At 42.0% G+C, this 27337-nt stretch overlaps 1 protein-coding gene across 1 annotated transcript in view; it reads right to left on the reverse strand.

Annotated features, from left to right (window-relative positions):
- Positions 1-5826: 5826 nt before the first annotated feature.
- Slc9a9 (solute carrier family 9 member A9) overlaps positions 5827-27337 on the reverse strand; it is a 576880-nt gene continuing 555369 nt past the window's right edge. The window contains exons 15-16 of the mRNA XM_052187635.1: positions 8945-9050; positions 5827-7455 (exon numbers count right to left, since the gene is read on the reverse strand). Of these exons, the coding sequence (XP_052043595.1) occupies positions 7228-7455; positions 8945-9050 (334 nt within the window). The 3' untranslated portion in view covers positions 5827-7227. The remainder of the gene's footprint in view (positions 7456-8944; positions 9051-27337) is intronic.

A 27337-nucleotide genomic window follows, 5' to 3' on the forward strand; every position in this document is an offset into this window, starting at 1 on the left:
CTATCTTTATCTATCTATCTATCTATCTATCTATCTATCTATCATCTATCTATCCATCTATCATCTATCTAATATCTATCATCTATCTATCTATCTATCTATCTATCTATCTATCTATCTATCTATCTTTATCTATCTATTTCCTCCCAGTTTGTTTCTTGTTTTCCAATTTGGTTTAGTGTGTCTTTTAAAATAGGAAGTTTCAAATCTTTGATTCATATTTGTATTTGTTTTTAGTTTCTGTCTCAGGAAGACACATGGCAAGGTCACTTGCATGTTTTGAAGTTTTATTTACTTTTAAATTTCCTGTTGTTTTGCTTTTTTGTGTTTAGTTATTCCAATTACTTGGGGATTTAGTTTTTACATGCAACTTTCTTGCATTTTCCAAACTGAAAAATCAATTAGTCCACCTATCCCCAACCCAAATTGAAATGCCATGTTTTATAAACTAGCTTTCTAAATATATTCCAGGTCTGTTTCTGGATCTTGTGCTGGATTTTCCTGATCTTGTCCCTTGTTTCTGGGTCAGCAGCACACTGTGCTAGTTACAGTCTCTTTCTCCTGTGTTTTGCTATTTGATATGAAAGCACCTTTTTAAAAAAGTGCTAATGATTTGAGAGGTGGAGACAATAGCCAATAGCCAGTGAGTCATAGAGCTTTGGCAGAGTAGAACTTGTGAGTGCTGAACGAAATCAGTGCTTGGTACTCTGGATGCTGAATCTTATACTCGTTTTTTCTTTGTATATATATTTTTATTTTCTATATTCTCTGTTTACATTCCAAATATTTCCCCTTTCCCAGTTTCCACCTCCCCATATGTCCCATAAGTCCTCTTCTCTCCATCCATTCTCCTATCATTCCCCCCCCCCCCCCCCCCGCCCCCCTTTTCTCTGTCCTGGTAATCCCCTACAATGCTGGATCAAGCCTTTCCAGGATCAGGGCCCTCTTCTTTCTTCTTCATGGGAATCATTTGTTATGCTAATTGTGTCTTCAGTATTCAGAGCTTCTAGGCTAATTAACATCCACTTATCAATGATTGCATTCCATGTGTATTCTTTTGTGATTGGGTTACCTCACTTAGGATGATATTTTCCAGTTCCAACCATTTGCCTAAAAAATTCATGAATTAATTGTTTTTAATTGCTGAGTAGTATTCCATTGTGTAAATATACCACATTTTCTGTATCCATTCCTCCATTGAGGGACATCTGGGTTCTTTCCAGCTTCTGGCTATTATAAATAAGGCTGTTATGAACATAGTGGAGCATGTGTCCTTATTGCATGCCGGGGAATCCTCTGGGTATATGCCCAGGAGAGGTATAGCAGGGTCCTCTAGAAGTGTCATTTCCAGTTTTCTGAGGAACCTCCAGACTGATTTCCAAAGTGGTTGTACCATCTTACAGCCCCACCAGCAGTGGAGGAGTGTTCCTTTTTCTCCACATACTTACCAACACCTGCAGTCTCTTGATTTTTTGACCTTAGCCATTCTGACTGGTGTGAGGTGAAATCTCAGGGTTGTTTTGATTTGCATTTCCCTAATGATTAATGATGTTGAACATTTCTTAAGGTGCTTCTCAGCCCTCTAAATTTCTTCAGGTGAAAATTCTTTGTTTAGCTCTGTACTCCATTTTTAAATAGGGTTATTTGGTTCTGTGGGGTCTAACTTCTTGAGTTCTTTGTATATATTGGATATTAGCCCTCTATCGGATGTAGGACAAATTGATCTATTCTTATCTCCTTGTACTAAACTCAACTCCAAGTGGATCAAGGATCTCCATGTAAAACCAGACACACTGAAACTAATAGAAAAGAACTGGGGAAAACCCTTGAGGACATGGGCACAGGGGAAAAGTTCCCGAACAGAACACCAATAGCTTATGTTCTAAGATCAAGAATTGGACAAATGGGATCTCATAAAATTACAAAGTTTCTGTAAGGCAAAGGACACTGTCAAAAGGACAAAACGGCAACCAACAAATTGGGAAAAGATCTTCACCAACCCTACATCTGAATCTTATACTCTTAAGGTCTCCCAAAGATGGTGGCAAAATGGCAATGTTCCAGACTTTTCTCTCCATTCCTTATTGTAGCTTAGTGTTCTATATTGAATTATTTTATGAGTCATATTATTATTTTATTTTGAATAAATAATTCCAAGTCTATAGTATGTACAACTCAAAAGGGGTGGAAGTGAATATCGACTCCTTTCAGTTTCTAAGAGTCAGCCATTTCTGTTGGTTTCCTCATGTCACACAGCCTGCATTCGGGCCTGAAGTTTGTTGCTCTGTATGTTGGAACTCAGTCTATAATCAGATATAAGATTCTGCCTTATGACATGGATGGCTTATTAGTCAGGATTACAATCAATTTGTTTAAATAAACACTTTTGATATATGCAATCTCTCACATACCCTGAATAAAAATTGCTGTCTTCAGTACAGTGAAATGGAAAACTTGATATTTGCATAATTTTGTTATTTGAAACTCTGGCCTGCAACTTTGCTTTGTCGTGTGACTATACATATGAGGTCTACTTGTAGATAATAATTTTGTAGTAATTGGAGCAGTCCCTTGACTATGTAAAAGGTCTAAAATTTTGATTGTTAATCATTTGGTCTCATCCAACTAAACCAAAGAGTCTAACTTTAGTTTTAAAAGTAGAAGCTAACATATTATACTCAGGCCTTCTGCATTGCCCAGTGATGGTGCTTCTTGTTCTGAGATCTTTTATATATACATGTGCCTCTTATACTATATAAGCCTTCTTAAAATGACTAGGCATTGGGCATTTGTATATATATAAATCAGTCCTATATAAATGTGTTTTTTGTGAAGCTTTGTTTCTTATTTGTTAGCATTCTTTAACAGTATTTGTTCATGATAGCTGTGTGTTTGTTAAGCATTGTGAAACTGTTGTCTGTGAACATTCTGCAGAAGTATAGCTTCTGACAAGAAAGCTTGGATGCTATTTTTGAGATGCTAGGATGCTTCCCACAGAAGAAGGAAAATGGTCTCTAGAAATGTTTGGCTTATGAGTTATTCCTTCTAGACTTCTTAGTTGCTTAAAATTGACCAAAAATATTCATGGCACTAACTCTGACACCTGTCACTTACTCTCCTGTATTATTTAGGGTTTCATTGCTGTAAAGAAACACCATGACCAAGGCAACTTTTATAAAGGACAGCACTGAATTGGGGCTGACTTGGGCCTGGCTGACAGGTTCAGAGATTCAGTTCACTATTATTACCATGGCAAGAAGCATGGCGGTATCCAGGCAGCCATGGTGCTGGAGAAGGAGCTGACAGTTCTAGATCTAGACAGGAGGAGGGTTTCTTCTGCACTGAGTGGAGCTTGAGCATAGGGATTCAAAGGCCACCTCCACAGTGACACACTTCCTGCAACAAGGCTCCACCTAGCCCAACAAGATAATAGTGTCACTTCCTATGAGCCAAGCCTTCATACATGAGTCTATGAGGGCCAAACCTACTCAAAAACTACACCTCCCAATGCAGGCTCAAACAGCTGGACAAACATCAAACAGCTATAACTCTTACCTTGTCAATGAGACACAGCAGAGAACAAACACTCAGAGGGTTATTTAGTGATATCTTTAGAGAACATTGTTCCTAGACAAGGGAGGGGGATTGCAAGAGCCAAAATGAAGGCATGTTGGACACAGTGGTGCTTCCCTGTAATCTCAGTACTTGGAAAGTTAGAGATACCATGAGTGTGAGACCTGCCTGTGTGTCTCAAACCAACATGATGGAGTTCTTTCCAGAAGTCACTCAAGCCAAGAAGAGGCTATATAGACTTTGCTCTTGTATACTGGATACTAACTGAATGTACTCTAACCTTGGCTCCTGCTTGTATTCTGCTTCTATTTGTTTAAGATGCAGTTATACTTTGCTGAGTTGTGGAAGCAGAGTGTCTGATCTCTGTGAGTTCAAGGCCAGCTTGGTCTAAGGGATTCTAGGATAATCAGGGCTATGTTAAAAAGACCCTGTCTCAAGAACCAAACCAAACCAAAACAAAACAAATAAAAACAATCAACAAACACAAAGAGTAGGGAAATGTAAGCAGCTGGAAGACATGAATACATTCTAAAGAGACATTTATGTCCCTTTCTTTGGATAGTATATTTTTCAAGCAATGTACACCAACAAATTTGAATTTACACAGTAATTTCCTGCTAGGAGATGAAAATCTGAAGACCTGGTGACAATCAGAGGAGGAGTTTGTCCACCAGAGGAGGAATCTAATCTGTCTCTTGGAGATGGATTTATAACTTCTGGGACAGCCTTGTAGGAGAGCCTGGAACAGAGACTATGGTGGGCAGGATTACACCTTGGCAAGACAGCTTGCTTCTTCATATTTCTTGCCTTCTATTTAAATTCTACTCTCATCTAAGATTCCAAGTTGGACTTGGGATCTACCAGGTATCTTTGTACCTCTTCCAAAATGTGATTACATTAAAAATTTTCCTTTATTCTGCTTTTCACTGTAAAAATAGCTCTGCACATGATATTAGAGTACTTAAAACTTCACCTTTGATTTATATTGTTAGATTGGTCTCTAAGAAATTTTGAGAAATTTCACAATGAAAAAACCACCTTAATAGCATTTGCTACTGGGTTTCAGACCTGCTCAACATATCCAAGTATTAGGGAAAGCATAAAAGAGGCTCTAGTTGCAGCCCTGATATTGAATCAACCTCTGTGTGTGTGTGTGTCTGTGTGTGTCTCTGTGTGTGTGTGAATATGCATGTGTATGATGTACCCGTGTTAAAAAGTTCAAGGAAGACCCAGTCATCTAATTAATGAGAACCCTGTTTAAAGCTCTAATAATGAATAAGAATATTAGCGGCTTGAATAAAGCATTTGTGCCTTTATTATTCATTAGAAACTGGCAGTAAATAATAGGCTTGAATTTCACAGTCATGAGGCCTCTAATCAAAGCACGGGGCATTTCTTAAGATCATAATTCATTATCCTTCACAGCAATAGCATAACGGGGCTTGGCTTTATGAATGGCTAACTGGGCACTAGTCTTGCACTGATTCAGAGGGAGAAAGGCTAGTAGTCACATAGCAAGATGGGAACATGGTCTTATATATCAGAGGGGTCTGTGATCTGGATTCTACCCCAGGGATAAGCCTGGTATCTCCAATATCCTTGTCAGGAGTATATCCAGACAGTAGGTAGGAAAGAGAGTTTGTCTCTCAGCAAGAAGCCATTTGGGAGACAGAGAGGCTAGTTTATTCTAACTCATTCTTTTTGATTCAGTGTTGGCTCTGAATGATTAGCCCCTGTCTCTCTGCAGACATGACTTTGTTTCATCTGGGAGGCCAAATTCTTCTTTTTTCTTGTTCTTTTCACATGACTATTTGACTTTTTTTTGAGGCCTTTTTTTTCCCCCATATTGTGCCTTTTTTTTTTTTTTAAACACAAAGCAAACACCTTTTCCTTCTACTTGATGTGGGCAGAGATAAGATGAGCGGCCATCTTACGGCCTCTTTCCTTCCAATCCTTTAGTGTCTCCTCCACTTTTGTTACACTTTATAAAGCTTGGTCACCCCCTGGAGGAAGGGAGGTTGTGTTCCTTTGCTTGACTCAATTTCCCTTGTCTGAGACATCCTCCCAGATTTCTTTATCCCTTTAATGGCTTGTTGCTCCAGGTCCCTCTGGCTGTTCACGAGTCTGAGGACCCATGCATCCCTCTTATGGTGGCATTTCGTACCTGCTGCACCCAGATGTCTAAAGGCAAGAGTGTAGAGCTCTCAGTCAGCATGGAGATGGCTTGAAATGAAGCTACAGTCAATGCAATCATACTCCATAACAAAATTTTATTAGGATGATGTCAAATTAGAAAAGTTCTCTATTTGCCATATTTACCTGAAATGACAAGGTTTTACTCACTTGAATATAAAAGTTTCTCTAGGTTTTTATTATTTGGAAGCAAGAAAACAGACAATGCAGGTAGGGTACCTGATTCCACAGGTCTAAGGCCTAAGAAGTGCTCAGTGAAGCATGCATTAATTTTAGCCTTAGGGCCTGAGAAAGAACTCATTCTGCATCTTTCTCAAAAGCAAGGCCATCATGTCTTGGGCTCCCAAGTTTGAAGCCTGCTCTTTGGAGCCTAACAGAACATCTGCATTTCAAGAGCAGCTAGGCTTGAGGTATCTTATGGCTTCCAAGGCACAAGTCATGCAGCTGAATTAAAAGCTATTGTGTTGGTCTCTTCAATGTAGCCAATGAGCCACTCAAGGAAGGGGGTAGGTCCTGACTGGTGCTTGTCCTTGGTGCCTCAGTGTGGCCTAAATGTCATCACCCCTGTTCTTTTTGTCCCACTGTTGTCAATCAGTCACAAATATTGGAACTGGAAAGGGTAAGGGCTCCTGCACAATCCGGGGCCCCCCCTCCCCATGTAAAGGGTCATGCTGCAAAACATGACCTTCCAGCGTGCAGAGGGAATCTGCCAAGAAGTTGTCCCAGTGTGCACAAGGAAGGAAGAGAGGCCCATCATTTGAGAAAAACACAGAATGTGGGAAAGAGACCAGCTTTCCCTGGAAAGAGTCCCCTTAACCTGACAAGAGCCTGCACTTACCACACACACACCTGGAGGCAAGCAGCTCCTTGGAGGAGTGGGAAGAACAGTAAGGAGAGAGTGCCAGCAAGGACAACAGGGCCCCGATTCATGTGAATCCTCCGAGGCCATCAATAGTGGGTACTGAACTCCACTCACCAGGCTCTGCATGTAGCCCTACAGTCAGAACAAGTGGAGTCAACTCAAGAGATGAGGCTTTTAGCATCTGTGCTCAGGAGCTTTCCCCCTTCTTCTTCATGTTATTAATGTTCCATAATTAATGGAATTGAATCCAAAATCCACATGAAAGGGTCTGGAGAGTTGTCTGAGGAACAGAAGCCCCCCCCCCCTGCAGACACAGCACATCTGGGTCATCCCAATGGCAGCTAGACCTGACTCCCCTGGCCCCCAATTCAGCAGTAAAAAATGGCTGTCAGATAATTAAATGAAGTTTGCATAATACAGAAGGAAGATAATGAATTCTCATTTCTGAAGGCACGGGAGGATACATGTGATAAGGTTTGGTCTTGTCCAATTTATGTTCTTAATACTCTTTCTGTCTCTCTCTGCACCATCTCCTTGGCTGTTGGCATTCCTCAGTGGTCTTGCATTACATGTGATTATGTCTGTACTCATCATACCAATTAGTCCATCTGGGGTTGACCCCGAGCCTGCTCGAGTTTGAGTTCATAGCCTCCCAGGCCAAGGTCTCCCTCGTAGATGTTTTCCTTGCCTGGAGTCTGGCCTGAAGACTTCTGGTCCAGAGAAAGCTTTGTGGTAGGACTGCTGGGTGAGGGTCTCTGTTCCTGGTAGTTCATGGCGAGTTCATCTTGGTTGACGATACATTCCACATCATCCTCCTTCAGTTGTTCCTGGTTTGTTAGGACAAATAGAGAAACAGGTCACTTCATGGTGAAGGCAGGAAACCATAGCCATGATGGAAAAATGGATGTGTGTATGTATGCAGGTAGAGGCCAGAGCTTGACCTCAGCTCTTTTCAATGGTTTTCTACTTTCTCTCTCTTCTGTTTTCCTCTTTCTTTTTGGAGATGGAGTCTCTCACTAAACCTGGGCCTCACCATTTGTGTAGACTAGCTGGCTAGTGAGCTCTAGAGACCCACCTGTTTCTATTTCTTCAGGGCTGGTATTATAGCCGCATGCTAGGGGCCATGTTTCTAAATGCAGGACTTCATGTTTGCATGATAAATACTTTACTGAGCCATCTCCCTAGGACTGGTGATTCCATTTTCTTTGATTTAATGGTAAATTTTATCAATGGTCCATCTAGGCTTACACGTGGCACAACATTTGCTGAGTCAGCACTGAAAACTTGACTTTCTACATAGCCTCAAAGACTCTCCCAGCCCAAGGTCAGTAGAAGCCCATGACCCATCTCCTTGGGCTGAGGGAGAAAGAATGGGATTGGGTGGATTCTCTTCACTGGCACCCAGGAAGGTTGATAAAAGTAAAGGCTTAGCCAAATCCTATAGAGAAGTCTCATGCTGGTTTTGAAAAACACCCACCTTCCCGAAAACCCTTGTTGTTCTATTTTACTGTAAATAAAAATGGTTTTCAGCACATTTCTTGAGACAAGGGTCATAAGACTAGAAGTGACTGACTCAGACCATGGTAGATTGAATAACATCAGAAATGTATAGACCCAGGCAGTAGTGGTCACCCGATCCAGAGGTTCCCCTGAAGTAAATGGTGTCTCAGCCTCCTCCTACTGATTAGAGAGAATAACCCCAAGTTACTGTACTGTGAGGGTTGTTTGGGTCACCCTAGGACAGGGGTCTCACCTTTGGCTTACTCTAGGAGCTTCTGAGAGCTATTTAAATCAGATCTGTTGTGTAAGGGTTATTTCTGTCACGTTCCTTCAGGAAGCCCCCAGCTGCTGAGCATATCTGAGAAGCAGAGTCTCTTTCTGCAAGGGGGTGCTGGCTGACGGCACCTTAGGCCACTGTCAGCTCGCACACTCCGCTCTCCTCCAGTTGCCTGACACTCTGATCTGCTGGTAATGACTTTAATTGCTTCTCGGGATTTTTCTTATTCTACTCCCCTGAGCTATAAAGCACAGACCTAATATCCAAAACTTCAAAACACAGCAGTTTTCGAGAACACATCACTTTTACATTTTCTAAGTTCATTTTATGGTTAAAGATATTGGCAACAATAAAAAAAAATGCCTTTTTACAAAGAAGAATAAGCCAACCTCAGCAACATGGAGCAGAGAAGAAAGAAGAAACACTTCTCCATACAGTGAATTTAAAAACTGCCTCCTCCTCCAACTAGGGAGTAAGAGCCCTGAGGTCCCCAGCTCATCAATATTCACCATACTTGCCCCATGTAATCATCCACTCACCCCATAGGCCTGAGGACTGGTGAGCAGCCTGGAGACGGGGCCACACCATGCTGGCAACGTGGTGGTCAGCGGAGGGCCTGAGTGTGTTAGGATGGGTTTCAGGTATCTGGGAGGGCCTGTTAAGGAATACTTGTCACAAGGAAGTCAGAGTTTTGTTTCCCACACAGCAGAAACCTTTGCATGCTGCTCAAACAGACAGTTTATGTTCAGCCTTAAATCTTCTGCTCCCTCATTTAGGAAGCAATTTGGCCTACAAAAATTGCTGTTTGTAATCTTTGCTCTGTACACTGTTGTAGCCCTCCAGACAACCTTTAATCATGCAAGAATGGCAAAGGGGCTACATACATAGTGCCAGAAAGAGACGCAAGCTCCCTCTGCTCCCTCCAGCCCCGCCCCCACAGCCAGTCTGTTTAGAGCATTCATTTTGAAGAATTACCTAGAAGAATAGTGTAAAAAGTATGTTTTCTAGAGATTGCATATGAGTATACATGAACCCACACACATACTTGCATCTACACACACATGCATTTACACTTACACACACACATACACACACACACACACAGAGACACACACATGAGGCATGGGATAGGGAGGGAGAGAAAAAGGAAGGGATGGAGGAAGGTGAAAGAGAGCTACAGGAGAGAGACATGGGGAGAGAGAAGAGGAGAGAGAGAGAGAGAGAGAGAGAGAGAGAGAGAGAGAGAGAGAGAGAGAGAGAGAGAGAGAGAGAAGCCCCACTCATTTCTACAAAGAAGCAAGAGGTATTTCATAAAATGCTCAGCTATTTCAAAACTGGGTAGTCAACATAGATTGTGTTCCACGATCCTTTTTTTTCTTCATTTTTTAAATTAGATATATTCTTTATTTACATTTCAAATGATTTTCCCTTTCCTGGTTCTCCCCTCTCTGAAAGTCCCATAAGCCATCTCCCCTTCCCGTCTTCCCCAATCAAACCCCTCCTGCTTCCCTGTCCTGGTATTCCCCTACCCTGCTGCATCGGGCCTTTGCAGGACCAGGGGTGTTCCAAGATTCTTTTTTTCAGTATTCAATACACTCACTGTATGCTTCATATGTCAGTTCACTTTTATACAAAATTATGCAAATAAGCTGCTGCTGGGTTTATTCTATTGTCTAGCACCTGTCGTTCTCTTCTCTTCATCCCAAAGTGCTCTAACCAGTTAAAAGGAAAACCTGCTCATCGGAAGCCATTGTGCTTCCCTCCAGCTTGTCAGTAATGGCCCCCAGAGGCGGCCTCATATGGCATTATCATCCCCATTATTATTATTATTATTATTATTATTTACTGAAAGAAAGTGGTGAAATCATTCCACCGTTCCAGTCCAAGTGACTTTTAAGTTTATATTATTTCCTCTGCTGGAAAGTATTTCACTCTGTTCACCTTCTGAAAAGCAATAATAAAAAGGGAAAGGAGAAAAAGGAATGCAGTTGGCAGGGGTTGGCTGGTAAATATATCCAGCTCCCCAGGCCCTCGTGGTGTGAGAGGACCCGTGGAAGGACTATAGGAACCGCCCTTAGCTGGAGTACACCTTGGAAGGACTATAGGTACCGCCCTTAGCTGGAATACACCTCTTTCAGTCCCATGATGTCCCCGAAAATGCAAAGAGAATGGACCTCTGGGCCTCTCAGACTAAAAATGGCATGGCATTAAAACAGCAATGAAGCTGGGGATATCTGTGAACATAGCCTCGGTATGCAGGGAATGCAAGATGTGTAAGCCAGTTTTCAGTGTCACATGCAAATGGGAAGGTTGGCTCCTTTAAGACAAGTGAGTGGCTGGTGAGGCCAGTTGAGGGCCAGGAAAGAAATTATCCTTCAGAGACTGGCTTTGCTGTCACTTCTTGTAAGTACATATACAAATCTGCAAGCCCTTGATGATATTCTATTCATTTTCATTAGAGTGTTATTTCCTTCATTTTATGGATGAAGGGATCAAGGCCTGGAGATATTATGATTTTACAAAACCTAAAGTCTCCTTTTGTAATTTTGGTTGTAAGCCTAGCATTTAGTGGCTAATCCATCTCTCCATGCCCCTACCCCTTGCAATTTTGAGACCATGCCCATCATGTCCCTAAGAAGGTGACTTATCAAGGCTGAATCAGGCATGGCAGATGATCTGCAGAGTTCTCTAAAAGCAGACTTTAGATATCCTTTGTGCTGATGGGTCTCAGCCTCTCCTGGGTCAGGGCAGGAGGACCTGGTGTTCTGTCAGGGCTTACCATATGCAACAGGCCCATGAGAGTCTGTGCAAAAAGCTTTTTAATGAACAACTGAAGAGCAAGGAAATGGTTTCTAGAGACCTAAGTGGTGGCACATCAACAATGTTCTAGGGCTACCTCCATGACCGAGACTCTGAGAATGTGAGAGGCCCAGGGGACTTCTACCCTGCTTTTCAGTGTGCTGAGAAATAGAAAATGACAGAACAGAGTTATTTAAGTAAAACACAAATTTACGGTTGTGTTAGGAACATTCTCTAAATCCTGATGAGGTACCTCTTTAATTTATCTATAATACCATTAGAGCAGACCATTAAAGGTACACACACACACGAATGAAACCATTCAGAACTCAACCAGAATGAAACCATTCAGCTCCTTCTGCATAGGCTCTGTAAGTTTTTCAGAGATGACAAGGACATACATACCAGGTCTACTATGCAACCGATGGTCCAGTTAGTGATTAATCTAAGCTTCATCTTTGGAATAGATATTCACTAAAATAACCTAACTAAAAGGCTTCTAAACTTTGATTGGCAGAAGCTATTTTTCTTGGGATTAAGGATGAAGCCCAAGGTTTCATTTATGTAGGGAGGCACTCCACCATTGAGTTACATCCATAACCCTCTTCTAACCTTCCTTTTGAGATGGGGCAGCCTCAGTGAGTTGCCTATGCCTTGAACTTGTGGTTTTCCCGTTTCAGCCTCTCATGTATCTGGGATTGGATGCCTTTGCCACAGGGCCTGGAACTATTTACCTCATGTTTTAAAATTTGTTTCTTTGAGCTGAGGTTCCAGTCCTTGTTTAAGTGAGCATGGGGATCAACAGCAAGGGCAAACACAGCTGCCACTCAGGCATTTGGTGTAGCATTGGAATTCATGGGCTTTCAAGCAGACCCTGTGCCTTGAACATCTGTGCTGGGTAAAAATGATGGAGCAGGGGCTAGCAGGAAGTGATGAGTAAGGGGGAAGTGGGCAGACATTACTGATGTGTGACTCCTGGGGACCACATGATGCCTTTGACTGTCCTGTAGTCATATGGACCACAAAAAAGCATGACCTCTGTGCATAAAGGGAAGTATATAAAGCCCTGTGCATTGCCATAGAGATGTGCCATGGAGCCGAGGATGCACTCCCCAACATCTTGGTTTGCTCAGTGATGGTCATATGATATGCTCAGTAGACCCTCTGCTGAATTTCTGGTATAGGATAATATTGAGATAAGGTAAGGTGGTGTGAGGAATAGAAGTAGATTCTGCATGAGTTCCAGAGATAGTGAGAAGGGTGGATTATAGCCAGTGCATAAAGTTTTTCTGAGGATGGAAGGCTAAGAAAGGTCGAATAATAAATGGATCACTTGGGCTTGTATTATAGACAACAGGGATCCCAGGAAGGGTGATGATGTCATAGCCTAAGGTGCTTAGACATTACCTTCTCTCTCTCTCTCTCTCTCTCTCTCTCTCTCTCTCTCTCTCTCACACACACACACACACACACACACACACACACACACACATTTCTTACCATATGTTTTTTGTTTTATGTGTTTTGTTTTTTTGTTGAATTGCCTAGTACAAGGTAAAGAGACAAGCGCCTACACAAGCAGAGGAAGAATTCTGTGAGAGGATGAAATGTCTTTTTTTCCAGCCTTCAGTATCATTGAGTGTAGGGCTATTTTATCTGTAGACAGTATTTGGCCCATCTTTATAATGCTTTTAATACATGATTGCTAATTCAATAAAGACACCAGCTATGCAAGGCAAATAAAGGCTCAGTGGAACCTAGCAGACCTTATCTGAGACTATGGGCTCTTCTGTCATAGGCACTATAGAATGACTGAGTGGAATCAGGCAAGCAGCAACTTTTGGATTCTTCACTGCTAAGCAATATCTGAGAAGTGGTTAGATCTCCAAGGTTACCTGAATTATTAAAAAGTAAGAAAAATCTTTTGATCTCCCAAAAAACCCCCTCAACAGCAGTTTGCAAAATGTGTTATTTTTCTCATTAGGGCTCTAGCGTGTATTTGGGGAGGGAGATTCCCCACGAGGCAGTTGGCTATGGCTAGCCTTGCTTCCCTCGTAGGCTGATGATGCCCTGAGACAAAATGTTAAGCTATTTAGGAAAAACAGTGACTTTTTTCATTTTTAAAGAGACTAGCAATTCGGGGGCGAGTGAAGGCTGGAACTCAACCTGGGGCTTTCACACACATGAAATAGGGGAGACCATTAGCGAATGCATGTTCTCCTTTGGCTGGAGATCCTAGAGCAAAATTCAGTGCCCATGCACACTAACAACCAAGGCTCCTGACCACAGGAACAGCTCTCATCTACGGTGCGTGTTGAGGTTTGGATTAGTGACCATCATTAAGCTTTGTTCATTTTAAGTTTTTAAGTTGCCCCACCTAACCAATGTATGTACAGTCCCTTGGTGTTTGTGCCTTGTCTGTGTAACTTTGCACAGATGGTGAGAAGCAAAGGCCTATATCAAATTCCCCCTTTAAAGCCCCATTGCCCCCTCAATGGACTTTGATTTTCTGTTTTTTTTTTTCTCCTTCAGTTTCCTCTGTTAGAGAAAACCCATGCTTCAGTGTGATGTTAAGTGGTGAGGGAGACTTTGAGTGGTCAGTGGGATATCATGATGTCATCAGTGTGTGTCTTGAGGTTATTGGTATGTGTCATTGGGTCATCAGTGTGTGCCATGAGGTCATTGGTGTGTGCCGTGAGACTATCAGTGTGAGTGTTGAGTGCTGTGATTGGTGCCCTCAGAAGAGGTTTACACTCTCTACCAGGAGGAGAAATGTCACCAACACTTGACCATGCTGTGATCTACTCTTGATATTTCACTTTCCTGACCAATGAGAACATATATTTATGTTTTTTGAAGCCAACTAGTCTATGGTACTTTGTTGTAGACACCACAACAGAATAATACATCCATATGTTTGGCCTTTGAGTGTGGTTCTGAGAACTTTGTTAGCTCTATGTCCCAGGTTACTTTCAAACTCATGCCAACCATCCTTCCTCAGCCTCCCAAGTACTGGGATTATGGGTATGAGCTACTATTCCTGGATTTATTTATTTTTTTTAGGGACTCTATTCTGTAACTAACAATGCAGCTGACAAAGGATCGGCAGGTTTGGAACACTGCAGAATCTCTTTGGGATACAATGTTCCATCCATGTGATACCAACCTTAGCTAGGAAGGTAATGAGAATACCTTTTCACATCCAAAAGGTTACAAAGTTTAGGACAAGGATAGGTGGAATAAAAGTCTACTAGGACATGAACACGTATCTACACAATGCCCTCTGATGACTGCACAGCTACTTGGCCCGAGACAATGAATATTTGATGTTGGTCTTGGATTAACAGAGTATCAGGGAGTCTGTAACGTACTGGCTTGGTAAATGGGTTTCATATAATGATAACATGGTTGCCAGGACCCAGTTGCCTAAAGAAGACAGTTCCTGTCTCTAGGTTGGGTCCTTGGGACATTCCCTTCCCCTCGCTCATTTCTGAGTGTTCCAGTTGTCTTATTTACTCCATAATAGTTCTGGCAGGTGATATAGCCCCATTTGATAAATCAGTGCACCTGGAAGCAGACAACTTTTCAAGTCTCAGTCTCTTCTAGCCCATTCTTAACTGCAGGGTACTGTTAGCTCCTAGTGCTGGCTTGTCAGCAGAGATAGTGAGGAATGAACGCCACATCGGTGGGAAGGATAAGTGCTGGACTGGATGCCAACCTGACTCTCAGCCCAACGGTTTCTTAGAATACCTGCATCCCACAGCACTATTTACAGAGCATCCAGGAACAGGGCTAGCAGAGAACACCCAGACTCGCACACGCCCAGTTGTTCTTTGATTCCAATATACAGCTCACGCCCTTTTTGTTTGGTTCTCAGGAAATGTAGCCTAACAAAGTGTGTCCTTCCTCTTCCCTTTGGATAGGTCAGATTTTATCATCAGGTATTTACTGTCTTGCTTTGTTGGTTAAACATGCAGTAGATCATTCTGTGGAGTTGGTGGGTGGGCTTCAGGTAGGAGGAAGTTTCTGGAAACTTCACCATCCTCAGTTCCTTGGCCAAAGGAGGAATTCTAGCTGTAAATGCGCTTTCAGAGACCATGGTTGGGTGGGATCCTGACTTTGTAGCTGAAGAAAAGTTGAGGATGAGACTTTTTTTAAAAAAAATTCAGATCATATGTGATGTTATGATTTTAAAACAAGGGAAAAGCAGGAGACTTTAATTTATACACATAATCACATAATAATATGCTCTTTCCGTGAATAGCTGTACCCTCTATTCTCTTAGAGGAAACTGCCCTAGACAATTGCAGGGCCATAAAGGAAGCGACAAATTCCAGAATAAATGCCGAGGGGCCCAGGGAGGCCCTGAGGAGGCCAGTGCCAGGTGAGCTGAGATCACTCCAGTCTAGTGAGAGCACTCCTCACATATCTGTCTGGAGGAGTCTGGCTCTGGTGGTGTTTCCTCCTCCCGGGAGCCTTCCTGAACCTGCCCTGCTGAATTGTTTCAGTTCCACATTGCTTTGGCAATTCTGTGTACACATTTGTGTAAGAACATTTGTCATATTGCCTCGAAACTAGTTGTTTACAACCTGATTTCCCACTCCAGACTCTGACCTCCGTGATGGCAAGAACTTTATTATATTTAGTTTCATTCTCTCCCCCCCCCCCACCCCCGGTTATGGGGACCGAACTCAGGGCCTTGTGTTTACCAGGCAAGCATACTTGATTATATTTTTTTAAAAAGTATTTTCATTATAGAGAGGAACAGGGAATTGGCAAACCTTCTAAGTCTAACACATAGGTTGCTAATCTTCATAAAACTGGAAACGACGTCTGCTTGGAAACATAACTTGATATTCCGCCGCAAAGTCCCTCGCTCATGTTTCAATTGCATCGAAGTGTCTCCCTCCTCCCATAGAAACCTGACATCCTGATTTTTATATTAACCATGTCCTTGAGCTTGCATCAAAGTTTTATTACCCATAGTGCTTTCCTTCACACTACAGTTTGTCTTGCCCACTAATAAAAAGGTATATGTCTTCTGATTCCTGGTCTCCTCCTACCTCCAACATTTCTGTTTTTTTTTTTTCCAGTCTATTTGCTGTTGATCCAGTTGACCTCTAACTTTTCCACAGTCAGAATCTTGCTGATTAGAGCAAGTAAAACTCAGATATTCTTCTGCCCTTGGCATTTCCTGTATATTCTCAGCTGGACCAGATCCGAGCTCTGTTCATATCTGATAATCTCCTTTGGTGTGGTCCTAGCAGCCACTGACTGATAGGTAATACTTGAATCTGTTTGCTCATTGGGAATTTCAAAATATTGAGATTATATCTTTAGAATAACTTTATTAAGTAGAATATCTTTAAAGAGGCATGCTGCTCATTCATTCACTGTATTCTCTGGGACATTTGATATGGAAGACAGAGCCTGAATAGTTCATGTATTTGTCAGCATTTAAGTGAGTGATTCATTTTCCCAGTCTTTCTAAAGGCAATCATCACTTTTGGTTAAATATCACTGTAAAGTGGTAAGTTTAAATTTATTTGATTGTAGTTATTGTTGCTGATGCTCGAATTGACCCATCCTTGGCCAGTGGTAGTCTTTTTAAGTTGCCTCCTGAGTCTTAGTGACAGGGACTCAATATCATTTTTTTTTGTTTGTTTTTTAGTCAAGGGCTCACTATATATCCTTGACTGTCATGCATAGTGATGATAACTGGCCTTGAATTCATGGAGAGCTGTCTGTCTCTGCCTCCTATTTCAGTGTCTTGGCTACCATCTTATCATCTACGTGACTATTGTTTTCTGGCTCATCTATATCTTGACTCAAACCTTGAATCAAAGATTTCCCTGAAATATCTTTTACTGAAAAATGGTATTTCAAACCCAGACTGTGGACATTAAAGACTGGTATGTATAGTGGAACACAGATTAATGTTTGACACTGAGCACTCTAGTTAAGTAAAAAAATAAATAATCAATAAATACACACACACACATATATATATATATATACATACATACATACATACATACACATACATGCATACATATACACATATAGGTAGGTTTATAGCACTTCATTATATCGATGGGGCAGGTACACTCCTCATAGCTAATTTTAGGATGCTAATGTGACATGATTAACTGTGGAGCTGGGCAAAGCTGTGCACAGTCCGTTCTTATCAGTTCCTTCTGTATTTCAGGTTCCATATCTCATGCCTTCCTACAGGTACTTCCACCCGAAGTTCAAGTTTCTAATTATTTAGGTGATGACAAAAATAATTAGAATTTTCCATCATTATTCATTTGTTATCTTCCATATTGCACATGGTGCAGATATAGAATACTACCATTGCCACCATAATAATTACCCAAAATGTTAATTTTTACATGTTCTAATTTCTTTTGCATTAACTCTTCTTTTGTATTCTAGTTTCCCATTTACAAACACCTATAGTAACTATAGATAGAGGCCCTTTATTTATATTGCCCGAATGTACGATTATTAATACATTCCTAGTCCTAGCTGTGAAGTACTGTATGTCAAATGTTCACCATCAGATCCTCTGTCAATGTCTTGCAAGTCATTTTGATTGAAGCTTGTTATTCAATAGATTTCTCAGGAAAGGCTCATGGGATCAATACTCCCTGAGTTCTTGTATATTGATAACAGTCAGTGCCCATTATATTTTGAAAGTCAATTTTTCTGGAAATAAAATCATTGACTTACTTTCTCCGAGTATCTTAAATATATCACTCTATTCCTTTTGACACGAGAAGTTGCTCTTGAAAGTATAATGAAAATGTAAATCATATGCTTTTCTAGCGATGCTCAGAGGGCTTTTTCCTTAGGATTTATTAATATTACTGCCATTTGTCTGATGCTGTCTGTTCAAGGCTGATGGTCGTGGGCATGAGGCATGCTCTACGAGCAGTTCCAAACCCATTTATTTCAGAAAAGGTCTCTCCACTTAGAATTTGCTGCCTCTTTGCTCTTGTGGTCTGACTATGAAGTATTATCCTCAATCTCCTGTTGATCCTAAGGGATGGTCTGAGGTAGAACATCGAGAAGTGGTTGGATCGAGAGGATGCTATTTTCATGAACAGATTAACAATCCACAGATGAATTCATGGCTGAAAGCATAGGAGTGGTGGGGTCTGGCAGAGGAAGTCGGTCATCCGGGAGCAAGACGTTGAAGGTATTTATGACCCCAGATTCTTCTCTCCTACTTCCTGGTTACCTCGGGATAAATAGCCTGCTCTGATATATACTCATACTGTTGTAAGTGTCTGCTTCACCTTAGGCAGAGCAGGGGAGCCAGCTAACCACAGCCGGAAAACTGCAACCAGGAGCCAGGTAACCTTTTCCTCCTCTATAAGCTATTTTCCTCAGGTGCTTTGTCACGGCATGGAAAAGCTAAACACATGCTTCCTTCTTTAGGGACTCCCTGTTTTCCAGGTGTTCAAGCTCCTCTTTGATATTCGTCATTTTCTCTAAAATTCCTTTCTACATATATATTTTTTCTTTTTTTATTGAAAATTCTGTCTTTTTCATCCTCAGGTAATTTTTTGAAGGTATTATTCATTGTGTTTATTTGGTTTCATAGTCTATGTAATTTAGCCATGATTTCTAAAATGACTGTTTTCTTTTAATTTTTTTTTTTGAGTTTGCATTTTTTTATTATGATTCTGACTGATGCTGTTCTTGTATGTCTTGAGTCATTTGCACATTGCTTTCTAACTCAGCTAATGCTCTGATTATTCTATGGCTATGTTTTCGGGTATACTTTTCTTGTGTATATTATTTCTGTCTTATTTATTTTTTCTTGTAAGAGATACCTGGGACCTGACCTCCATTCTTTTCCTAGTGTTCATTTCTATGTGAAATTATTTTTCTTGAACTTATGGATGGAGTTGGATTTCAGGAAACCATTTCCAATTTCAGAGCCCCTCTTCTGTTGAATTAAACATGGCATTAAATGCGGCTTGTATTCTGAGCTTCCCTGCCCATTTGCTTCCTCCGCTGACCTTCTTTCTTTTGATTCCACGCAGGGCAGTTCCCCACCCTGTCCTGGTGGCTCTATGCTGAGAACTTATAGCCTTCTGAGCCTCTGTTTTCTCTAACCCCTTTATCCCACCTTCCTGAGACCTCTCCATTTCTCCTGATAGAGAAGGTACTCACCCCTCCCTAAACATCTTTCATGCTTCCGTTCATGTTTCAAAAGCATCCCAACTTCCAGAGATGCAGTCTGCTCTTAGGGCTGCTGTCCTCAGTGTCTCCCAGACACTTCTCAGTTGTTTTCTCTTCCGTCCAGATGCTCACGTCTCTACCCACTTGTCATCTGGGGCTTGTGAGATAACTTGACCCTAATTTTGTTGGAAATGTGTCCATGTGTGTTTGGTTTGATATCTAACTGCTCCACCCATTTTTATATAGGGTTTTGTAGAAATTCAAAGACTGTGTGGTGTTTGTACCACTTCCACCTTCCCAGAATCCCCCAGAGCTGCTCAAGCTGCCTGAGACCTGCCCATGATCAAACAGTTCCCCCTTAGAAGTATCAAAATGAACATCCAGAGTCACAGCCGGGTGAGCTGGGTGGTCACAGGATGCCTGGACCCATGGTTCTCTACCTTTCCTGGCAGCAGATTTACCTCTGAAAATGTGCTAACAGGCTCATCCTCTATAGTTTATAGGACATCACAGAGCTCCCAGATGCCTTAAAACCCATCCCTGTTCCCCCAGAGGCTTGAGTTAGGGAACCTAGGAGTGATTAAGAGGAAGGGCAGATTAAGGACTGATAACATAGAATGCTGACTCTCCTGTTTGTACTGTGGGTTAGCAGCAATGGCTACAGGATCTACTTATCACATGTTTAGATAATTCTATTTGGCTCCTCAAATCCAGACAGTTCAGGGACAGAGAAAGGGCATCAGTGTTTGCTAGAAAGGTTAAAGGAAAGAAGAGAGTTCTAAGATGTCAAAGCACCAGTGTAAGCAGGGCAAATGGACTCAAGATAAACCAGTAGACAGACTGGATCAGGAGGAAACCTGAGCATTCATCTAATCTACAGTCTTCAAACCTCAGAAGAAAGTCTAAACCCAGTCTCTACAAGCCGGTCACCTGACTGCATCAAAAGCTCCTGTTGTGTTTGTTAAAATGAAGTCTCCTAGGCCCTTGAGGTTGACTCTCTCATGTTGGTGGGCTGAGCGATCTGTATTCTTAGGCAAACCTGTGATACTAGACCCTGTTCTAGTATGCTCTCAACTCCTTTTAACTAGTTTTACCTGCAAACCAATCTATTTACAAACAAGGTTGCATTTTTGAGGTCCTGAAGTTAGGGCTTCCACATGTCCTTCTTGGGGGCAAATAATAATTCAATCTATAATACCTAACTACTTTGGAATCATCCAAGTTATTTATTTATTTATTGATTTATTTGCATTTTTAAAGTAGCTTTGCAACTGATTATCTATGAATGGAAATTTGTAAAATCCAAGTAACTTAATGGAGAGGATTAAATGAGATTTAAAAAAAAGATGCAATTTCTAGTGCCATTCTGGGCACACAACTAGCACTCAGTAGATGCTAGCTAACATTATATTTTCATTGTTTCCTCTGAGGACTTGTAAGTATTAGAAATATATTTCACGGATGGGGAGATGATTCAGCATTTAAGAGCACCGGCTGCTCTTCCAGAGAACCTGAGTTTGATACCCTTTGTAACCCAGACTATGGCTAACCCTCTATAATGTCAGGTCCAGAGGCCCCAATGCCCACTTCTAGCCTCCTTAGGCATGGCACACATAGTGCATGTATGTAGTAAACATACATACTCACAGATGAAACACCTATACACATGAAAGAGAAAAAACCTTTTAAAAAAGAAATAGATCTTAAGCATCCTAAGTTAAGTTACTCTTGTAACATCAACCATAGAGCCTGCAGAATTCATACTCTTTCTTCTGCTAGTGGCTGGAGTACTTAGAAAGATATTGTAAGTTTCTCCCCTAAAGTCTCCAGGAAGCTACTGCTCATTGTATAACCAATGACAAGGTTTCACAGCATGATATTTTAATTAAGCACTTCAGAATAAGGGCTCTCCTCACACAGGGATGACTATGTCTTTGTGAAAGTGAGGTATCTACTTGGAAGTAGGGGGTTTTACACTGAACAGCAGGTTTTTAATGCCACCTTTGTGTCACCTTCTCCCATTGTTTTGTTTACAGGGGTCTAGTTGTCCTTGGGGTTTCCCATATTCAATGGCCACTTTTTACTCTTGGCCATTTAGCAAACTGCTTAGTAGGTATCTGTGCTGAATCTTCGAGTAAGACAAAAGCTAACACAGACACACACACACACACCAAGGTGGGGGGATACAATGTTGACTATAATTTGTTGAGTTGTTGTAGGTGATATTGAGTTATTTTTGAGCTGTAAAATGAAGGCAGTTCAAGAGGCACGAGGAACTCTTTCTTTTTTCTTTTTTTGAAAAGACACAGAGAAGAGTACTGGCTACTGGTCACCTAGTATCATTTCTTGAACACTTCACTCAGTGATGCTATCTGCCAGTTGGGCAGAGAACTGTAGGGATGCAGCTTTTGCGAGTCAACTTTGATGCAGAAGTGGGTCATTCATGCTCCTGTGGTAACCTTCCAATACTCATCGGCTCATCGAGTTGGATTTGGCGGATTATTATTTTCTTAACGTTCAGTGTCCTTCCTGCACTGAGCAGAGAGGACTGACAAATAGGTCTCCTACCCTTTTAGTTTTGTCTTCCCAGAAGAAGCCAACAACATTCCATTCCATTAGCATGTGCTAGTCTGCCCACTGCTCTCATGTGCTCTCTGATGCCCAGTTCCTTTTCAGGTACTTACAACAGATGCATTTGTGTCCTTGAGATAAATGGGGTTATATGTCCAAGGCTGGCCCATGTGTCATGGTTAAGAGTGGCAAGTATCACTTTTTGTTTTTTGGTTTCATTGTATATCCCTGGATGTAGACCAGGCTGGCCTTGAACTCACAGAGATCCATCTGCCTCTGCCTCCCAAGTTCTATAATTAAAGGCTTTCACCACCGCTGTGCACAAGTATCACTTCTGTGTGGAAACATGGGCAGGTAGCAGGTGGCCCTTTATCTGACCCCTGTCTCCAGTGGTGTTCCCAAGGGTGACAGAGTGTAGCCACACATCAGTGCTCAGATTATCTTGAGTTAATAAACGGGTAGAAGTCGTGTCCAGAGACTCATCCATCTCTTCCTCAGCTTTTAAGTGAGAGAAAAACAAAACTGCTGGATGAGCCTCTGAGACTTTAGGAACATTTGCTACAAGCACTGTCTATATATCTTAATATTACTACTGTTTTTATTATGCCTTATCAGAGATATCTGGGATCTCAGAGGCATTCAGGGTTGGTTAGGGATATCTATATACCCATAATGAGATGTCTTAGAGGTGATGTTATGTCTAAACATAAAATTCATTTATGCCTCATGTGTACTTATTAAATACGTTTAGGGTAGTTTTATATTATTATTTGTATGTACTTGCATTTGGACTGACCAATCTCATGAGGCATGGTTATGGAATGGAGTATTCTACTGGTGGCTTCATGTTGGTGCTGAAAGGGTTTCAGACTTGAACTTTGCATTTTTAGATTCAGGGTTCCTGACCTGTATTGCCCTCTCTCTATATTATTTTTAAAATGCTAATTCTGAGCTATTGAAATGATTCCATGACCCATGATGGACAGCCACATATAGTTTACAAATCATTTTATGGTTATATGTGGTCCATCTGTTGTTCTGGAGTGAAGAACAAGTGCTCTGGGGAGGAGGGAGAGCACACTCCTGTGCTTTCTTTCTGCAGTCCCTGCCAGAGTGTCTAGGACCAAGTTCGCTTAGTCAGTGGACTCATTCTTTCTGTGGGATTCTGTTGCTCAAATGCACAAGGAATCCAGATTCTTTGGTCTCATGAACTCCATGCTTTAAACTAGGCCTGTAACAGGTTGAGGATTCGGATTATAGTTTATCCTGCTGATCACTAAAATAAACCGTCATGTAAAGACATGACTGCTTTATTGAATGGTCAAGGTTGGGGTTAGAGGCCTCCATCCTGTCTGTGTCTCTAGGATACTCCACCTGCAGGGCGCTCCTCCCAGCATTTCCTTCCCACCTCACTGGTAACACTCTTACACAAGCCTTCCTTTCTCACTGTGGAAATCCAGACCAATCCTCATGTGCTGCCACTCTTGGTTGTTACACATGCTGTTGCCTCTAGTTGTATACTTTGGCACATGGGAGTCCCTTACCCATTCATCTACTTGCAGGGCTTGGGTCTTTGTTTCTGAACTCCCTTTGGTGTTCCATTTCCCAGTCTTCCAGAACCCCTCTCTTCCTGTCTTACACAGGTGCAAGGTTTAACATAAGGTCATTAAAGCCTAGCGTCCTTCCGCTCTTCCCCCTACCACACCTTGAACTAGAGATGACTCTCTCTTAGCTTTTTATCTTGGGGGTGAGGTCACATGAAATCCCATCCACAAAGAAGTGTTTTTTGAATGACAGAAATGTCAACGCATAAGCCAAGGTTAGAAATGCCACTTACTTTAGAAGACGAGGTTGATGTATGAGAGTGCGCGTGAGAGTCTCCTCGGGGCACCCATGTTGCCTCATCTCCATCAAATACAATATAGATATTTACCTTTGCACACACTGCCTCTGAGGTCTTTCCTGGAAGTCTGTAGGGCAGGGTGGCATTTGCCTGTCTGTCCAATGCCTAGTTTCCTCTCTTTTATAATAAAAGCTCTATTTTTTCAAAGTAGTCTACTTCCTCAACAGCCAACAAAATGGAGAGGAATCCATGGGAGTTTTTTTTTTTTTAACTATTTAAAGAAAGCATTAATATTGTCCTCTTTCCCTTCCTGTCTAAAGCTTGAATGCATTTTCTGGAACTCCAGAAGCTATTTTGAGGGCAACAGTAAACCTGGGAATAGAAGGCATACATTAAGACTGCCATAGAAGAAAGAAAATGGAATGGGGTTGTAGGAACACAAATGACATCATCTGTTACCTGCCAGTTTATATGCATTCAGACTTCTCTAACTGGGCATGCTTTCCCTACCTGCTCTCTTTCCCCCTGAACTCCTACCACCAGGGTACAGCCACATTACCACGTCTACCTGCTAGGATAGACCAAAATCTCTGAATCCATGAGCCAAAGCCAACCTCTTTTCTTTTAAGTGGCTTGTAGTAATGCCCAAAGAAACTAACACAAAAGAAACTAACTAAAGTACCGGACTAGAGCTAGGACCCAGGTCGTGTTGGGTTTCTTTGCTAGGGTCTCTGTGTCCATGGGAGAGCATCTTCACCAAGGCTCCACTAGCTTCCACTCAGACCATTCCCATTACACTTATTATGCCAGAATGATTTGACCCCAAGTTTCCTCTCCTGTGAGGTTGTGAGCATCTTGAAGGAGGGACACTGTAACTTATTCCTCTTTGTGCCCTCAAGTGCTTAGTGCCCAGAGACCAGAAAGGAATCCCTTCAAGTGATGCTTGATGAATCAAATTGAGGTTTGGAAGAGATTTGGGACTTGACATGCAAATTCTCTTGGGATTTTAGTTTGGATTTTACTCGTAAGGAATAAAGTCCTGGGATGTGGCATCGATGGGCTCCTTTGAACCCATTATTGGAAGGAAAGGAAAGAAGTGCAGTTATGGATTTCAGCTAAGGGTTTCCCCAGGGCGGTTCTGATTTGCTGTCACATTTTCCTGCCACAAAATCTGTGTCCCTGGAAAGCCCTGAAGCACCCTAATCACTAAGAATGCCCTGCCCAGCTGTTCTAGCCTCCTTGAGAGGCAAAGCTTTTCCCCTGGGACCGGGGATCACAGATAACTGATTCCTTAGGCACAGATGCCCAGCTTCTCCATAAGCCCAGCTCTGTGCCCATGGCCCTCCCAAGGCACTCTGGGAAGGTTCTTCATGCTTGAGTTGCAAGATTAAATAAATGTATGTTTGGATAAGATGCTTTTAGGCTCCAGATCAAAATTTTCACCACTTGGGGGTCTAGACCCCTTTCATCACAAGTACAAAACCAGCTTTTCCATCCTAGAAGGCTATGGCTGCCAAGGAAGGCCCAACCTATATTGGCTGTCCCAACAAATTTTCTGGGGAGTAGAGGTCATGGCTACCAGGGAACTGATGCGATGAGAAAATGGAAAATGCACATTTTATTAAAACCACTCAACATGTTATTTGGCATGAACAAAATTGATCCTTTGGCTAAATAAAACCACTGGAGAGCAAATTAAACTGTGACTCATAATACGATTATTCTGTCCTTGTAAAAATAATAAAAATTGTTTTGGTGGGTTTGCTGTGGGTGTTTTCATGTTCCCTTTAATAAGTGGTTCTGGGGCCCTTTCTGGGAAGGTGCAGATATGGACTTAAGCCAAGGCAGTGGCCTGGGCCATGCTGCCTGCTGTGTCATGGAAGAGATGGAGAGGGCACCTCGTCCACAGGCAGCCTTGGTCTCTCAAATCACTCTCCATTCACCTAGATTATTTACCCTTCCCCTGCAATTGTGAGCAGGCAGCTGACTGGAACAGCAAGTCTATTCATTTTTTAAAGAGACATAAGTGGCAGCTGGAGTCCCAGATGATAATTCTCCTTGTTAATATCCAACTGCTGCCAGGAGACCTGGAAGGGAAGATTCACTTAAGGCCCAATTTTTTTTAAAAATCACCTCAGGAATTGGGAAGCTGAATGGATTGTGACCTTGAGGTGCAATTCCTCTCTAGTGTTTCAGAAAGGGGGCCAACTTCCCCTCACATTGTATCCGTCTACTGCTGAGCAGGGGTAAGGAAGGAAGTACTGATGGCTTTGCAGAACTATGATTATGTGGTGGCTATCTATCTGCAGCTCAGCCTGAGCCTGAGCCAACTAGAATTTGATAAGGAAAACTGGATCTTAGAACATTTCCATCTCCACCCCACAGGACTTTGGCACCCTGGCAGTCTTGTAACATTTAAACATGTCTCCAGAACACTTGCACCCTCTCAGCAGATGCCATCAATGATGGGAGGGTCTCTGCCATCATTCATGGGTCACCTTCCAAACTCCCTGAGACTTCCTGTCAGCAAAATGCATGATACAGACAGCTGATATCTCTGGACCTACACAATACCTTCAGATTGCCCGTTGAGTAACTATATCTGGGGGTATCCTATAAGCTGATGGTAATGGCCCTGTACTAGCTCTGGATACAGACCTGCTATGTCCCCTCTCCGATTTTATGTAGTACCACTGAGTTTCTGATATAAGAATCAGAAGCAGTCAACCCTTGGCTCTCTGACCTTTCAGCTCAGAATTGAAATAGTCTTGATGTCTCGCATCTAATAGCCGTGAAGTACACTGGAAGCTCTGCGCCAAGCTTTTCATAGGAAAAATCCTCTTTAATCTGTTCATCATTACCCTCATTTTAAGGCTGAAGAAACTGGAACATTGGGAGGCCAAGAGGCCACTCCATGGCCATGTAGTCAGGATATGGGGATGCTGGGTGAAACTCAGGCTGATGTCCCCCTCCCCCACCTCATATCTGGAGTTCATCGCAATACAGTAGCTTCCTTGGCTCAGGCTGAATCATTGGAAGGGTCGCCTAGGAGAACAATATTACTCTGAGGCTTTAGCATCCTTCATACCCTGGGCTAGTAACCTAGTAAGTGAAAGCAACTCAAGAACTTGGTGGAATGACTCATGGTAGGAGAACCAACTGCATATTGTAAGGCAAAACCTTGGAAACTTTACTGGAAACTTCCATCTGCAAAGATGGAAGTTTTAATATTTTCGTCTCATTGTGTCTGGATTTCTGGAGGACAAATTAGAAAAAGAAAGGGCTCTGGAAAAGGAACCCTCCCCCATTCTCTAAGTTTCAAGGTTATATTCAGGAGCTGGGCTTTTAGAACTTGGAAAATTAAGCAGCTGAGGACTTAATTTTAATCTATGCCCCACCCCAGGAGAGGCTAGAATCTTAGGGTTAGTAAGACACACACAGAACCAAAGGACCCTCTTCTCTTTCAACCAGAGGTCAAGGGCATTGAAAAGTTGATGATTTGAGAAGCTGGACGTTCCAGATT

This window comes from Apodemus sylvaticus, chromosome 7 (genome assembly GCF_947179515.1).
Source record: "Apodemus sylvaticus chromosome 7, mApoSyl1.1, whole genome shotgun sequence".
NCBI classification, from domain to species: domain Eukaryota; kingdom Metazoa; phylum Chordata; class Mammalia; order Rodentia; family Muridae; genus Apodemus; species Apodemus sylvaticus.